General features: G+C 38.3%; 1 protein-coding gene across 1 annotated transcript in view; it reads left to right on the top strand.

The window, feature by feature from the left end:
- Positions 1-17,201, top strand: part of myocd (myocardin) — an 87,706-nt gene that overhangs the window by 55,364 nt on the left and 15,141 nt on the right. The window contains 2 exon segments of the mRNA XM_043230047.1: positions 13,935-14,000; positions 16,684-16,739. Coding sequence (XP_043085982.1) covers positions 13,935-14,000; positions 16,684-16,739 — 122 coding nt within the window.

The raw sequence follows: 17,201 nt of genomic DNA, 5'->3' as shown, positions 1-17,201 counted from the left end.
GTGTTCCCAAATGCATGTTAAACTCGCAGCACGTGCAGTGAGCCAAACATCATCCTAAAATCAAGAACGTGAAAAAAAAAAAAAAAAACAGTAAAAAAAATGTTAAATATAGCTTCACCTGTGTAAAAAGTGCTCTGTGTCGGGTGTTTTCAGCTTTTGTTTTTGTTTCACATAATCTGTAATTCTATGCAAGCATTCGCACTTTCGTTTAAGAGGCAGTAATGAAATGTATGCGTCGGTGCACACTGGCGGTGTTTGTGCCGTGGACTGACTCGCAGAGAGATAAGAAGGAGATTGGTTCTGTAAAGTATGCAGCCAGTGAAACTCCACCTGTCATCATACCAGAGGTGAAAACACTGAACTTATCAAACATTCATCTGAACAGCATCTCACACACACGCACACACACACACACACACACACACACACACATACATGCACACACACACACACATACATGCACACATACATACACACACACACACACACATACATACATACATTTGACTTTTCATAACATGTTGTTTCAGACTAGTGAAAAGAAAACGTCCAAAATACGCATTAATTTTTTTGCCTTTTATCTATTTGTGTTTGTGGATTTAAATTCCCATTTGTATCTTTTTTTGTCTTGCATACAGCAAACCTCCTATCTATCAAAATCTATTTTCCGAAAGGCTTTTACTTCAGACCCAGTGATATATTGAATGATATACTGAACAAACTCATGAATTTGTCACATCATTCACACTGATTTTTTTCAGTTCATTCCTAAACAGTATTTGTTCTAATGTATGGAGTGATGAAAAGAGAAATCCAAAACTTGTAATCACGAGAATTTTGAACCTAAATTTCACAAACAGGAATCTTTAACCTGCCTTATTTTGGCCTCATAACCTGGCCAAAATAACCAAAAAACCTAATAATTATTTTCATATTTCCTAATGTAATCAAACAACTGTGTGATTATGGTGATATCTGTCAGTTATTTGTTTTTACCCTATTCCCATGGCCTTGCCTTAAAATTAAAATTAAGTGGTATCTCTTTAGTTTAGGGACCAGTTCTCAATATTAACTAGCTGCTTATTAGCATGCTTATTATTAACATATTGACTGTTTATTACTAATTATAAAGCACATTCTTTATACAGGTAGCTGACAATTATAATAATAACCTCTAAGATTGAAGACGAACCTCTTTCACGCTGTTTCTAATTCTATGTTATTTGTAGATTACATTTGTTACACCACAGGACACAATTTAAGTCTAATTTTTAGTTGTCAACTACCCATAGCCATATTCTATATCCCTAATACCAATACCTGAATTTAACAACTACTTTACTAGTAATAAGCAGCAAATTAGTAGTTTATTGAGGCAAGGGTCATTAATGCAATAGCAATGTTAATATCAAGAATTGGACCTTAAAATAAATTGTGATCGTTTAAGTAAATAAATTGAGATACCAGCCCAGTTTGTGATGTATGTTTGCAGACCGTGCAGCGGTTATTAATCATCTGAGCATGGAAGAGCTTTGAGAGAAAGTGAGAGGTTACCTGAACTGTAAACTTGAAGAACGGAGTTAAGTGGGACTTTAACCTCCAAGCTGTGCTTAAAATAAAACCATTACGGGTGAATTCATACACTCTTATCTGTCTGTCTTTCAGTTTAATGAGTATTAAAAGGATGAAGGGCCTTTGGTGAGATGCTAAAATCTTTTAGGAGGAATAACATTTAGACATTCTTGTATTCGACAGATGCTTGTCTCTAACGCGGCGTGCATAGATCTGCTCAGTGCATGCGTTGTCTGGGAATCGAAGCCATGACCTCGGTGTTGCAAGCATCACGCTCTAATATTTGAGCCGCAGAACAACAGCATGTGGTTTTATCAAGCCAGCAACACTTCAAAACAAGAACATTAGTAAATACAGCAGATAGCTGTTGTCGCTGGCGTAATGGGATCGTTTGCTTGTTCGAAAGTACTATCGGAGGCCATTTTCTCATGGGTGTTAAGAGCAAACATACGCCTTTGCGTGTTTATTCAGGTTTTCAATCTGAAAAGAAAGCAGAAATGCTGAAGACGTAATGTAGCGAATCAGTCCGATGATAAGCCACGTCATTTCCTGCTGACAGTGGCACAGCGAACACAGAATACTCATGAAGGTAAAGTTGGAGCCTAGTTATTCTCATAGGGGTCGCCGTACGGCTCCTTCATCTCCGTCAGACAAACGAGGGCCGCTTTATGGCATGTGACGTTGTGGGAACCTGCCTGGACCAACACAAATACAGCTTCGGTCTTTCCTCGTCGGGGGGAAAAAATGGAGCGCTTGACAGCATGTTTCAGTCTGGGCCGTTTGGAGGTGTTTGGATCAATCCAAGACACGAAAAGCCAAATATTTGCACTTTTCAAAACGCAATCCCTTTTGATGCAGTGCTGCTGCGGTGTGACGGGAGACTGACACTTCCTGTCAGAATAAAGGTCAGAGGTCACAGAGATGCAGTGAGTTAAGAAAGCTGTTCATATTTCAGCTGCAGGAAACTTAGAAGGCTTCACTGTAAACCGTGATATTTCCTAGAAGTGCGTTTGCGTGGTGCATTGACCCGAAGGTTGGGTTAGAGGACTGTTACTACATGCACCGGGTTGGTTAAGAGCTCCAGCAACACACGTCTTCATCTGATTTTGCTATATATATATATATATATATATATATATATATATATATATATATATGTATAGTTTTTATTTACATATGTATATATATTGTGTACATTTATTATGTGTGTATATATATATATACACACACACAAATGTCTTTTCTACTCATCATGGCAGCATTTGATTAAATATCAAATATCGCTAAATATAACAATTTCAACATTTCAGTGTGTTGCATGATCTTTCAGAAATCATTCAGATATGCCGATTTGCTCCTTAACAAACATTTCTGATTATTATGAACGTCGAAAACAGTTGTTCTGCTGAATATGTTTGTGGGAACGGTGATACATTTTATTTTATTTGTCAAGCTTCTTTGCTGAATAAAAAGTTCTAAAGTTGTCCTAAAGTGTCAAGTTAAAATGGAAATCTTTTGTTTTCTGTTTCAAAACAAAAGAACTGCTCTTTTCGGTGAAGAAATTCACGGAAGAGAAGTTTGTGCACCCTTAGCAGACGCTTTCTTACCAAAGTGACAAAGCGCTGCGCAAATTACGTTCCTGACAAACAGCAGAACAGGCTGAGAAGATCAAACTCCACAACCGAAGGTATAAAAAGACCTCAAACGCAGTTCAGCTGCTAACCGATTGAATACCTTGGCAAGATGCTACTGCAGAATACAATGGATGAGTCCCGAAAGACGAAAAAAGACACAGATTAAACGTGGGTCACACAGACGAATGTGAAGCGCTAGTTTAATGGCCGCCATAAACAAGGAGAATGTCTGACACTGTCTAACATCTCCAAAACATTCACACAAAACACGGACATCCACATCTCACACATGTAGCATGACGTCCTTCAAGAGGTTTTATACATAATCTATGGTGAAAACTTAACTCTGCGCTCACGAGACACACGCCAAACGCATTCCTCAACATATACAGTAGTCTTTAGACTAAACACGCATGTTACATGGAGTTCATCCGATCCAAACATGTACAACTCTTTCTTTCCAATCATAAATCAAACTATGAAAGCAGATCTCAAGTTTACTTGACAGAAACTAAGTAGATCTGTTCTTCCAGATCCAGAGGAGACACGGCACATGCTTTTGTTTTCACTGAAAGCAGTAGCGGCGGATTCTTATAGAACTAATGTATATAAATTCGGGGTGATGGAATTTTAATTTGTGTCTGAGGTTTTATAAATGGGCTCTTAAAAGTGCACGGCTTATGTTTTTCCTGCCTGCTGTTTTCCACATCTCTGCTCAGGATAATAACTAGTACGAGGCTTTCTTGCGTGTTCATGCTTTTGTATCCAAATTTTATTCAGCAGCGTGCGATTTCAAATTCAATATTCTCGGGTATATTTCAGTTCAAATGTCTACTTTGCTTACAAAGAAAAATGCTTTACAATAAGCAGTAAACGGCAGTAGTTTAAACTGAACTCATCTTTTAAAGTATTCATTCATTAATTTAGGGAATCGATCTTACTTCATAGCTCAAAAGAGTCTTTGTTTGAGAATCAAACGTGCTGAAGACGCTTCTTTTGTTATTTATTGCAGACAGCAATCTTTTTTGAGGATTTTCAATTGATGTAGTGATTATTTAGTGTTTTATACCCTGAACTCACATGTACATCACAGACATGTCTGTCAGAAACCTGCATTTAGATCTGCATGACGTATATTTTAGCGTTCGCTCATCTGCAATATGTTTACAGGACATTTCCTATCAGATGCCAGATGTATTAGATCTATTTATTAAATGTCTATTTAATAATCTTTTTTCTGTTCAGTTTGTTTATGAAGTCACTCGTGCACATGTCTGCCTTCTCCAACATCCTGCATCCCGCCTTGCAGACAAAAGTTAAGTCTCAAAACCTAAACAGCCTCAAAGACAATAGCAAGATGATAGCAATAATCCAGATTAATGGATACCCCAGCCTCTGCAATGTTGTTCTTGCTGTCTTTAGTGTTCCAGGTGGATCTTCTGTAGCTCAGAGCGTAACTCTCACAACACTATAAATCACATCTTTAGTTTCTCTTTAGGTTTGGCCTGAGGTCTTCTGACTTGAGGTTAGCCTTCTACTGACCGGTGTCTGAAGAAATATCAGTTCAGGCTGAGATGTGTGGCCTTTAATAAGATCTGGCATCTCTGATAACGTTTGATGAATGTTCACTGAATCACGTAAAGCGGAGTTTGATTATATTAATATATGAATTCCTGACGAGGTTCTCAACAAAGCTCTTTGTTAAAGAAGTCATAACCTCTAAGGTTGTTGAAAGACCCAGACAAGCTTTTCTTCGCATACCAAGAAGGAGAAACATATTTCCTGAGCGCAGCACACAGACGGCTGTTGCAGGGCAGTTGTGAGTGTTTACCTGCGTCTGTGAGACAGCGGCAGCGCGACAGTAAGCAGAGACGGGTCATTAACGACTACAGCGCTAACTGAGACAGAGACTGTCCAGCTGCTTCTCTGCCTCGGTCTCTGCTGCTAAAATACGTGTATTTGAATTGAATTGTAATCATTTTAAATTTTATATTTAGTTTGCGTGTAGTTCTTTCAGGTCTGATTGGCCGAGAGGTCTTTCCAACCATGAGATGTTTCCCAGTATCGTCACGGCAACCGTTTAACCATTTGTATCACTCCGCTTACAGCACTCCTTGCAGCGAGTGACGGATGGACGATTTTATGAATAATACTGTTTTTGTGTCCATGGAACGTAATTTTAAGAGTCGAGAATGCATCAGCGGGCATGTAGCGTTAATGAACCCTACGAGAGCGCCTCGCTTTGGCTCCGTTGGCTCTATAGTGGTTAAACATGGGATATAATTCGTTTTCGGATAAATCACCATGCAGTCTGTGATCTCATTAATCTATTATTTGCTCCAGAGCAAAGAGTTTTGGCAAAATCTCATCTTGTTATATTTTTTATAACTATTTTTTATAATATATTAGCGTTTAATAATAGAATTTAGTATTAGTAAAATGTGTGCGTTTTCGTGATGGTCATTTTAGTTACATTGTTCCGCCATTACATTCAAAATTCAAAGGAATGTTTTATTGTGAATATGAGACTGATCTGAAGAATAAATGCTGTAGCATTGCAAATAATCCAACTCGCTCTTATAATACTCTACTTTACATAATATACTGCTTTTAATGAAGCGACTCAACATTCCAATGTTAATTAATTCTAAAGTGACATTTTAAATTTAATAACAGAGGCTTGGACTCAGCTCTTAAACTGTCAAAGTGAGATCTATTGTGGAAGGAAGTAGATTTTAGTGGGTTTTTAAAGACACTGTTGTTTTTATTTACACATATTTAAATTTTAATTCAGTTCTTTTTTATGTTTTACATTATTTCAAATAGTTATTTTTTTTAAGTGGCCCCAGACGATTGAAGCACATCTTCTTTCAGTCCCAAACGTGCTTTCTGAGCTCATGAGTCTCTCTGTGCGTCTCTCTTCGTCCTCTTGCTCTGGCCTCGCTGGCTCCAGTCGGGACCCCTTCTGTCTGCGTGCGGGACCCTCGTCTGAGACGCAGCCAAAACCTGCACGATCCCTCACAGAACTGCTCAGAACCCATCAGTCTGAGCACATTATATAATTATTGTAAAGCATTGTTTTAAAAAGTATTTCATAACGTCTCAAATCGGACAATTCCTGGCGTTTGGAAACGCAGCAGCAGTTAAAAGACATGAATAACAAACGACACAAATAGTTCCCCAGACACGTGTATTACTCAAAGCGCAGACTATCTGCTGACAAAAATCTTCACCGTAATTTGAATTTGATTTCAGTTCAGCTTTTTTTTTTTCTTCTTTGCACTTTAAATGTTCCCCAAAAAGAACCAGAAGAGTTATGCATTCATTCAAAGTGTAGAAATGTTTTCACTGGAAACTGATGAATGATGTTTTTGACTTCTAAACACATTAAATTATACAAAGACAAAGACATCATTTATATTAGATCTCGTGTAGAATGTTTTGTGATTTTCCTTTCACAAAAAAACCTCCGTTCAGGACGCCAATAAACACATGCTGAGAGATAATGATTCTGATGAATCCAATATGGTTTAAAAGCTGGACCGAGCGAAGAAAACGTTCCTGAGCTCATGTTAAGACGGATGCCCCATTAAAGAACATATGTGTGTGTGTGTGTGTGTGTGTTACTGTATACAGCCACATATCATGAGCCGGAGGTGTCAGATGTAAGATGTCATGCCGCAGACTCTGAGCCCAATTACAGGGAGGATTAGGACGGGGCTCAGTGACCCTCGCAGGAATTCACAGGGATGCTCTGTGTTCACTGTCAAACTCTGGGTCGCACCCTGCCTTTAAGTACTTTCACCTGCTAATTAAGCCGTCCAAACTCCAGTCATGGGGAAACGTGTGCGGCCAGACGCTCTTCCAGAGAAAAATAGTCGGTTCGCAACTCAAGATGTCCTAATGTAAATATTTGAGCTGGCTTGTATACTGGAGCGTGCTCGACTACGCGTGGCAGAGGGACCGAACCGATTCTGGTGCCATTAGCGAGTTTAAGTCATTTGCTTTGCTTAAACTCCAGCTGAAGTGCTTGAAGACGTGAGGCGGCGCGGCCGTGGGCCTCTGCACTGGACTTCCATCACGGTTTCATCTCAGCTGGTTCTCTCAGAATACATACGCTGTTATTTCAGGTCTTTATATCTTGCGGCCATGACACATTTTAGTGTTATTTTTGTGGCTTTTAACAATCCAAAATCTTTTTATCTCACTATTATAATTTTTTGCCTCACAATTTAACTTCTTATCTCACCACTTGACCTTCAATCTTGCAAAGTGACATTCCTTTAATTGTGAGGCCTACTGTAATTACAACTTTGTTTCATGTACAATTTGTCTTTACATCCAACAACGTGAAGATCTTTTCATTTAAAGTCACAACAGTGACTTACTTGTAACTGCAACTCCGCTTCATGTATTGCAACTTCATATCTCTCTATGACATTGTGCAACTTTATGCAAACGTTAATACTTTTTGCAATAGTTCTTTCCTACCTTACAATTTCACTTTTTAAAATGACTTTATAACTGGCAAAGCTTTGATATGACTTTATTTAATACAACTGCAACTTTATTTTCGCAAATATGCATAATTCTCGCAATAGTACGTTTTGCGCGACACAATTATAACTTTAAATCTCGCAAATGAACTTTTCTTCTTGTTGCAGCTGTAATATCCCTTCTAATTAATACATCTCAACCATTTTTATTTTTCACAATTTCAACACTATATCTCACAATGTGACTGATTGATTTCTCGCAATAGTAATTTTGCCAATATCTTGCAATGCGACTATAAATCTCACAAAGCGACTTTCTTTTAATTCACTTAATTCACAAAATATTTCACAATTCTGACTTCATAACTGACAAGATGATTAAATCTCGCAGAGCAGCTTTGTTTATGGTAATTTCTCACAATATGACTTTAAGTCATGCAAACGTAAATCTCTTCAGTTTGTGATGTTGGTGACGCACGGTCATCGGTCAGATTAGCAGCAGATGAACGCATTACACAGTAAATAAGCAGAACGAATGGGCACTGCCACGAAAGCCCTGTGGCTCAACATCTATTTTTAATTCCATATTTGTACACTTTTGATTAAACCGATTTGAAAGGCCTGCTCAAACGGCGCATCACTCGATCCTAGATGTTCTTACAGCTAATTGCACAAAAGTCAGTCCAAGAGCCGCGCTTCGGTGCCAGCACTTGTTTAATGCAGGCCGGAGACGCAGCGAAGCCCCGACCAATGTTTTGACAGCCTGTAGGAGCCGGAGGAAGGGCTGCTTGTTTTCCGAGTGGAGAATCCAACACTACAGATAAGATAACGTGTATCGACTGAGCGATTGGCAACACGTTACCACACTTAACAGATAATATGGGAATCAAAGTATTAAAGTCTCCCACACTTCAAATGAAGATCATTTCGCTGCTAATTACGACCACATGTTAATTTGAGTTTGCTCAGGGTTTGTTTGTGCATATGGATGTGTGTGTGTGTGTGTAAGAGAGCTGAAGGAGGTGGGACTCAGTCGAGCCTCCTCGGCTTTAAGACCCTCCCAGCAGCACCGCATATCAGTTTCTCTCTCATGGAGCAGAGAATCAGTTTTGCATGGGACCAAAGCGCTCGAGCACGTGAATGCATGGGGATAGTGTGTGCTATGAGAGGCTGAAGCGACACACTTGATGCTTTGACACTGGAACACGATGACTCTACTGGGATCTGAACATTCCATTCTGATTCGCAGCAAGTTTAAATCAGGTGAGATCTTTGTTTCAGTTCCAAAAGAAGTGCTTTTAGGAAACTTTATAGGGAGCGTCGATTTATTTACCAATGCATGGTGCGTTCTTAGAATTCACAAATGTCAGATATATGGAATATGAAGCTATTTATGTTTTGTACCTGTTGGTCGGTGCATACCCTTTTAGCCTCGCTGATTCCAGAAGCCTCAAGTGCTTTGATACAGGGGTCAAAGGTCATCAGGTACCGCTTAACCTGCGCAAACTCGTCTTTTTCTTGTTCCCCAGTACAACTATCTAAACATTCTTAGAAACATGTATTCGATGATGTTAAGATATTTACAAATGCATCAAAACTAAATGAGTTTACGCCTAAAAAAATGTCAGTAGGGTCAGAAAAATATTTTAGAAATTGTTTTTCTTGAAGCATAAATTCACTTGTATTTAATCATTTTATTAGAATTTTTTATTTTTAAGTAAATGTACCTTAATTTTAAGAATGTTTAGATATTTGTATAGGAAAATAAAAATACGGAGGAAGAAAATCATTCGGTGTAAACATGAGTATATTTTTAATTACTTCACACTTGTACTGTTTACTACTAACCACTCTTTGTGTTTCTTTTAAACTCTTTCTCTCTGTCTCTGTTCCTCTACTAAAGCCGTTCAGTGCAAAAAATACATGTACTGTGAACAATGCTGCCACCTTTCTGATGAAAGCGTTACTGAATAACCACAATGTCAGGGTCTCTGAGGATCTTCTTTGCTTCTGTCGGCCAACCATGGAGATTTACAGCCCAGCAAACAAACTCTAGCTTAGCTTTCCTGTCGAACACTGTGTTTGATTTCACAGCAGCGCTCTGGTTTGGCAGAGTAATGGCTTACCGCTCGAAAATTGACAAAATTGAGCTCTTCCTTCAGCAAAGGGAAATGAGTTCTATGCTCAAGGGAAGTGGAGATGTAAGGCATGCACACAGTGGCACGATGGGAAAACTTAAACATTGGCGTGTTGTGAACAGCACACATTAGCGCTCTGATGCAGCACAGATGTGAGGTTTGTAGCCGTGTGTGTTGGTGGTTCAGCGAGTGTGTGTGTGTGTGTGTGTGTGTGTGTGTGATTGAGCTGTTCTGATAGGAATCATACAGTATGTTCCCTGTGGACGTGTTTGGCTCATTGAGGTTCTTCAACAGGACATGGGCGGCCATGAGATTACATAACCCATTTAAATGCTTTCTAGACTTGTACATCTGAGGTCAAGGGCTGAAATGTTGTCAATGGCTTTTAAAGAGGATTGCAGACATGTTTAACTTGTTGAAGCTCACAGGCAACTAAAGGCTGTTAATGCTGTTGGGTGACAATAGATAAATACGAACAGCATATACATCAAATCTTTTGATTACCTGCCTAAAGTGTGATGGTAAGTCAAAAAGTTGGTAACCCTTTGGCTTGAACTACTATGTACATATATCAAAAAATAAGTACAATGTACTTATTGCGTTCAAACTGTGTTAGCGACAGATTTGGAGGTATGGATAGCAACCAAATGATTCATTTAAATGTAAGCAAATAGTTAAGGCTACCTACCTACCCTTACCTGGTATAGCAAACGTCTTTTGAATGTCTCTATTATTGTTTTTCTGATAAAACTGCAATAATTATACAATTTATATGTGAAAACACATTTAAATATGCATATAGATGCTATGGGTTACAGTAATGTAAATGTAAAAAGAAATTGGTCACACTTTATATTAGGTGGCCTTTTATATAATATTTACAGTGTACTTATTTTGTTCATATTGTACTGCAAAACACTTCTGCTGCTATTGAGGTAGATACAGGTAAGGTTAGGAACAGGTTTGGTGGTATGGGTAGAATTAAGGGTGGTAAGGGATGTAATTATAAATGTAATTATTGAAATTAATTACATATGTAACTACATAGAGTTATTTAAAAAGTACAATGTAAAAACATGTATGTACACAATAAGTGCATTGTATCAAATTATTAATTTAAGTACATAGTAGTTAAGGCCACCTAATATAAAGTGTGACCAAAAGTTGAAATTTCAAAATTGTACATGCATATGAAAAAATGTAGTTTTAGTAGGTATAAAAGCTCTTATTATAGTCTTTCTACATGTACATGTCATATTTAAACTGTATTTATTTGAAAAATCTGATCTAAATATGAAAAAAAACTTCATGCATACATGAAAACACACAAGCTTTGAATCTCCCAACATACCTTACAATCAGTCCTCACTCACAGAAAATGAACATCATGACCTACAGAGCCTCAGGTTTCCACGATGAACACACAACTATTTCTTTACAACTGACCTCTTCAGGAACCTTTATTTTTAGTGGCTCCACGGAACCACAGATGCCATGAAGAACCTTTTATTTTTAGTGTATATAAAGTGCTTCGTGTCTGAACTCTAAGTTCTGCTTGAGACTCGTCACCGTGTGCCTCAGAGTCTGTCTGAATATGCATGTGTCACGGCTGCCTGTGTCATGTCAAGATTACAGCCTTGCTATTTACAGGCAATGCAGTTAACGTCAAAGTTCAGGGCATTTGTCATGCGGCTCATGACATTCGAGTTTAATAGACTTACACAACCCAAACAAGACAAAGCGTGTACTCTAATTTGTACTGGAGTTTAAATGGGGATATTCTAACATAACGCGCATTGTAATTAATACATAATTGTTCTCATTAGGGCAAATTATACAGGGTACAAGTTGTTTTTGCAGGTATGTGCCTCGAAGACAACGGCTGCAGCTATTTTCGTGCTATTGAGTCAGATCATCTGGTTTTGATTGTGGAGGGTTGTGTGATCCAGTTTGTCTGCAGAGCTGTGATAATTCTTATTGAGGGCAATCACTGAGGGCAATCACGGGTCTGGTGCTTTCTTTGCCCTGCTAAAATGTGTCACATTGCCAGAAGGCATTTTTCCACTTTGGGCTTTTACGCACTCACCTGTTTCTGGAGAGCAAGCGTGAGGTTCAGCGACCGTTCTTGTAGCGAGCAAACAGCATTAAAAGTTTGATCTAGATTGGTCCAGATTGCGTTTCGTTCCATCCGCCAGAAGCGGGCTGGCACCGCTTGTCTCAAATCTTCAAATCGGCGATCATGTGAGAGCTGGCAGTATTGTTGGTGCGTGCGAGGTTGGGTCGGTGTGCCAGAGCTCGACATCATTAGATTTCTCTTGTTTGTCCACATACTTGCAGTGCATGACAGTTGCTGGCGCCGGACACAGAAGCACAGGTTGTGTGACCTAAACAAAAGCAGATGTATGCAGATAGCTGATGCATGATCTCAGCGCTACGAACATGCAGCCATCGGTCGGTCCGCCTGCTTTTGTGCCGACAACACAATTATGCAGCTGGTTGATTGATTGCAATGATAAATGAAAGAATGAATGGGCGATCAAATGAACTCTGACAAGTACAAGGACTGTTGCATGCCCGCACGTTAACCAGCGTTCGTGTTGCGGATAATGTATCGTAACAATATCAAGAATGCTGATATTGCTGTCATACAGTTCAGTAAACACCACCGAGTAACTAACGTTTTCAGACACAATATTGCAATGTACTTTGTTTATTTTTCCTCCGCCGATGGAAATAGTTCCAGATGTTATTGCATAAATGGCTCGAGTGAGTGATTCAATGACTCTCATAAAGACAGTTCCTGAATAATTCAGTGTTTTAGACAAATCCATCGAGCGAATGACTCATTAAGAATTGAATTATTCAGTGGATTATTCAAACTCAAGGCCTGTTCACATCAAGAACGATAACTAAAAATTATTTAAAATGGTTCTTAATGTTAACGCATAGAGTCCACACCACAGCTGGAACGATAAAGGCACAAAGTAACAACATTATTAAAATCAGTGTTTTGAACAAATTGCTTGAGTGAATGATTCAATGACTTGCTCATGAAGACAATTACTTGTTCAGTTCCTAAATGAACCAATATTTTGGATGATTACCTTAAATGAATGATTCAGTGACTCTCACTCAAAAAGGCAATTACTTGATTTCTTCCTGAATGAATACAAATCACTTGAGTGAATGATTCAATGCCTCGTCCAAATTCCCACAACTGCAGTCTTTGCACTTGACCGCTTGCAGACTTACATGACATAATACTTGATGTGTGTCAAACACTTCATCTCATGATCAGACACTCTTCAGTGTTGCAAAACTGCAAGTGTTTACAGAAATGTATTTTTTATTTCTGTGCAGCGGTCCCTATATCATGACACACATTTGCGCTACCGTTACTTGTTTTGGTTCCGAATGAATCCGTGTTTTGAACAAATCGTTTGAGTGAGAGATTCAATGACTCTTTGACGGCTAAAATGTTTTGTTTCTGCATGAATCGGCGAATGAATAAATGTTTTGAACAAATCGGTTTGCGGAAAGAGCGACTGAATCATTCTCAACACTAAAGCTTCTATTAACATCTGTCTGGAACACGCCATCGCATTCAGAGTGATACAAAAAAAAACGTCCCATTGCCGTTGAACTAAAATGTAATTCATAAAGAACCCCAGCCATTTTTTTTGCACTTATTGGTCTTGCATACAGTAGATTACACACAGACATAATACACAGACGCTTGTGCACTGACAGGGTAGATTGCCATGATGAGAGACACACCACCCAAAACAAAGACAAAAATGAAGCAACAGACCCACAAATATTTCTTAAAACAGGATGTAGGTCTATGATAAACACAGCTCCTGGCTTTAAACAAATCTTCCTTCAGTGTGTGGTCCTCCTGAAGTCTGAGAGGAGGGAGGCACTCATAAACGTAAGAGGTGGCCCGTTAACGTTGTGTGTGTGTGTGTGTGTGTGTGCATCTCATCAGCCCGTCCATACAGGATGATGTGTTCCTTCTCCGGACACAGATTTCTGTCTGATTTGCGCAGCTTCACTCATGATGACTCATTATCTGTTTCCTCCTCCACCCACAGTCCTGCAGCTGAGACTCCAGCAGAGGAGGACGCGAGAGCAGCTCGCTGACCAGGGCATCATGCCTCGTGAGTAACACCAGCACTCCTCTGACCACATCACACTGCATTATGGGTACCTGACCGATGAGCGAAGCGCTTTCGTGGTGCCGGCAGCCAACGAGCGTCGCATGAGCTGAGGATCTACGCTACAGTCACACACTCACACCTGTTAACATTTATATAGAAGAGCCTCGTTCACACAGCTGGATCTGGAACACACACACACACACACACACACACACGGGCTCAGAGCGCTCTCAGAGCTTATCTGCCCATTGAAACGGCTGAGAGGAACGATAATAAACAGATGATCAGGCAAAGCAGCTTCGCTTTATAACCTGAAAATGAGATCAAGGACGTTCTGTGCAGTTTCAAGGTTTTTTTTAGTAGTTTTTAGCCCATCGTTGTTCAAATATAAGTGCGCCAACAATAAAAATAAGTGAATAAAAATCTACTTTTCGCACTGATGTTCAGTTCAAATGGTTTTCAGCAACTGCTGTAGCATATTTAAAGAAACATTTTTATTTCATGACTATTTAAAATGGATCTCATTAACATATTGTCCTTACACCTTAAATGCAGACATTATTATATAGCCTTAAACGTCATTTTCAAAAAGCGTATAACGAATATTTTTACTAATACAAAAAGATTTAATCACGAGCATCCTTTTTGTTTGTCTGTTTGTTTGGGTTTTATTGATTTATTTGTGCATGCATTTATGCAGTTTACAGCCTGAACAACATTTGTTTTATATTAAAAAGCTCTTTACTCCATGACATCATTTCCCATGTTTCTTCGTTTTTGTACGTTTTTTTTTTTCATGACGAAACGACTTGCTTTTTACGAATGAAATTAACTCGGGCATCGCAGAACAGCAGCTTTCAGAGCCGGTTGGCACGAATGTTATTTCTGAAGAAAGGACCACTGAGCGTGATCGAAGATGATTCACAGTTAAACACACAAAGATATTAAAGAAAACAGCTTCTAATATATACTGCGGCCTTACTGGTGCACGGGAGGCTTTAGATTTAGGTTTCATAAATATACCGGTATCTCAGTTCAAAAACAGTCATAACTGTATATTTTGCTTGCAATTAATTGAACTGTTGACCGGTCTGTGAACGTCAGAGAAGATTCAGCCGCTGGAGTCTGGATTTCAGCAGGTCTGCTGGAGATAAAGCACGCAGATCTTTCAATGGCTGTTTATCTTTTTACAGCAGACAACAGGTCTGTGAACTCAGATAAACCGCTTTGTTTTAAGCATTTAAATAGGTGCTGATCTAAATACATGTGGGAAAGCATAGCTATAGAAAATGCGTGTTTTCTTAGCTTTTTTACTGCTTGCGCGTGCCATGTTTTACGGCAGATGTTCTAGTGTTTGCTTTATTAACGTATAGCGGTATTTTGTGAGGAGAACAGAAAGCAAATCTAATGCTGAGAGCTGGAGCTCTCTCATAAATCAGAATGCACCTTACTTTTCAAAGGCTGGAATTATGCAATTGGTTGCATTCTTCAGAGGAGGTGATATTTCAATTTTTGCACGTATGTGTACGTTTCTCTGAGCACATCTGCTCTTCATTACGTACAGCCTCTCTCCTCTGACGTTCACATTTTCCTCTTTGACTTCTGTAGTAATATAATGGTACTGTATGTGTGTGTGAACGTTTCGAGAAGCGTTGAAGTAATAGATTCTAGACTGAAAAAGTAAAGCCTATGAGCTGTTAGAGCGAAAAGTGAAAAACGTCAATAAACCAAGATCATTTTAAAGACAAAAACATAAGCATTGAATAATGTATTTTGAAATACATGTATTCAAAATAAATATCATTTAATGTATCATTCAAATGGCATGGTCTGCATTCAACTAAATCATGGAATTATTATTATTATTATTTTATTTTTTTGAAAACTAGATTAGTAAACATAATTTTCCCTGTAAAATTTGACACTATATTAATAATTGTTTTCAGAGAATGTATCAGATTAAATTTAAATAGAATGCATAGTATTTTTTATTTCATATTGCCTTCATTTTAAAACAAAGAACTACATCAAATAAACAATTCCCAAGAATATTTAGTTAATTATATTTTTATATAGAATTAAAATGTTAGTTTAATAATAATTAAATATATATATATGTGTGTGTGTGTGTGTGTGTGTGTGTATTATTTTTTTTGTTTTGTTTTATTTTTTTTTTTTTTTTGAAAATAGCATTCAAAAAGTGTGACGGATTGTATTATATTGTATAAAAATGTGTCCTGTATACCTTTTTGTGTGCTTTTATTTGGACATGGTTGAGATGTTCTTGTGTTGATATAATCGTTCGCAGTCGGTTAATGTTATAATGTTTGATTTGTCAAATCATACTTTTTTTTTGGAAGAAAACACAAGCGGTGCTCATCCGTGTCAAAACTTATAATGCCAGTGTTGATGATATTTTGGACTGTAATGAAATGTTTGTGATTCAGCTTGAATAGCAACGTTTAGCAAGCAGCGCCAAAACGTAAGCAGAAACGCGTGTGTGTGTGTGTGTGTGTGTGTGTGTGTGTATCAGTCAGACGTCTGATTCAGGACTATAATTCAGTTTTAGCAGAGAAACACGAGTCAGATCAGACGCTGACAGAGGTGATTTATGTAAGATTCATTGACAGCGTGCTCACAGATAAACCATCACATTTACTCAGTTTCTCATTTGTTTTTCCAGCCTTAAAGAGTCCGGCTGCTTTCCACGAACAGAGGAAAAGTCTTGAGAGATCCAAGGTTAGAAGAACCAGACAACGATAGAGAATAAAGAATCCTTCACAACCAAAGTCCCGCGGCACACACCACAAATCATTACAAATAAGACGCTTAACTAGTTGCTCGAATCAAGTCACATTTATTTGTACTTAAATACTAATTATACAAAGCAGCTAATAAACAGGAAAATAACAGAAACAACAATGAAACGTCATCAAACTAATTTAATTTCAGAAGTTAAAGAAGTTGAAAGACTTGAATGAATTCCGATGAAAGCTGATTTAGTTCAGTTCAACCCTGTTTTGGCAGCGCACACACACACACACACACACACACACAAGCACAAAAGTCATTTTCTTTGCTCAAAAAGTTGTTAACATGGATCATAAGCAGCATTGTCAAAAAAAAAACTGATTGATTGCATCCAAAGATAAAGGTTTTGCTGTGTGTTTGTGTACACACATGCATGTGTGTGTGTGTGTG

Source organism: Puntigrus tetrazona, unplaced genomic scaffold, assembly GCF_018831695.1.
Source record: "Puntigrus tetrazona isolate hp1 unplaced genomic scaffold, ASM1883169v1 S000000130, whole genome shotgun sequence".
NCBI lineage: Eukaryota > Metazoa > Chordata > Actinopteri > Cypriniformes > Cyprinidae > Puntigrus > Puntigrus tetrazona.
This window is presented reverse-complemented; position numbering and strand designations above follow the sequence as displayed.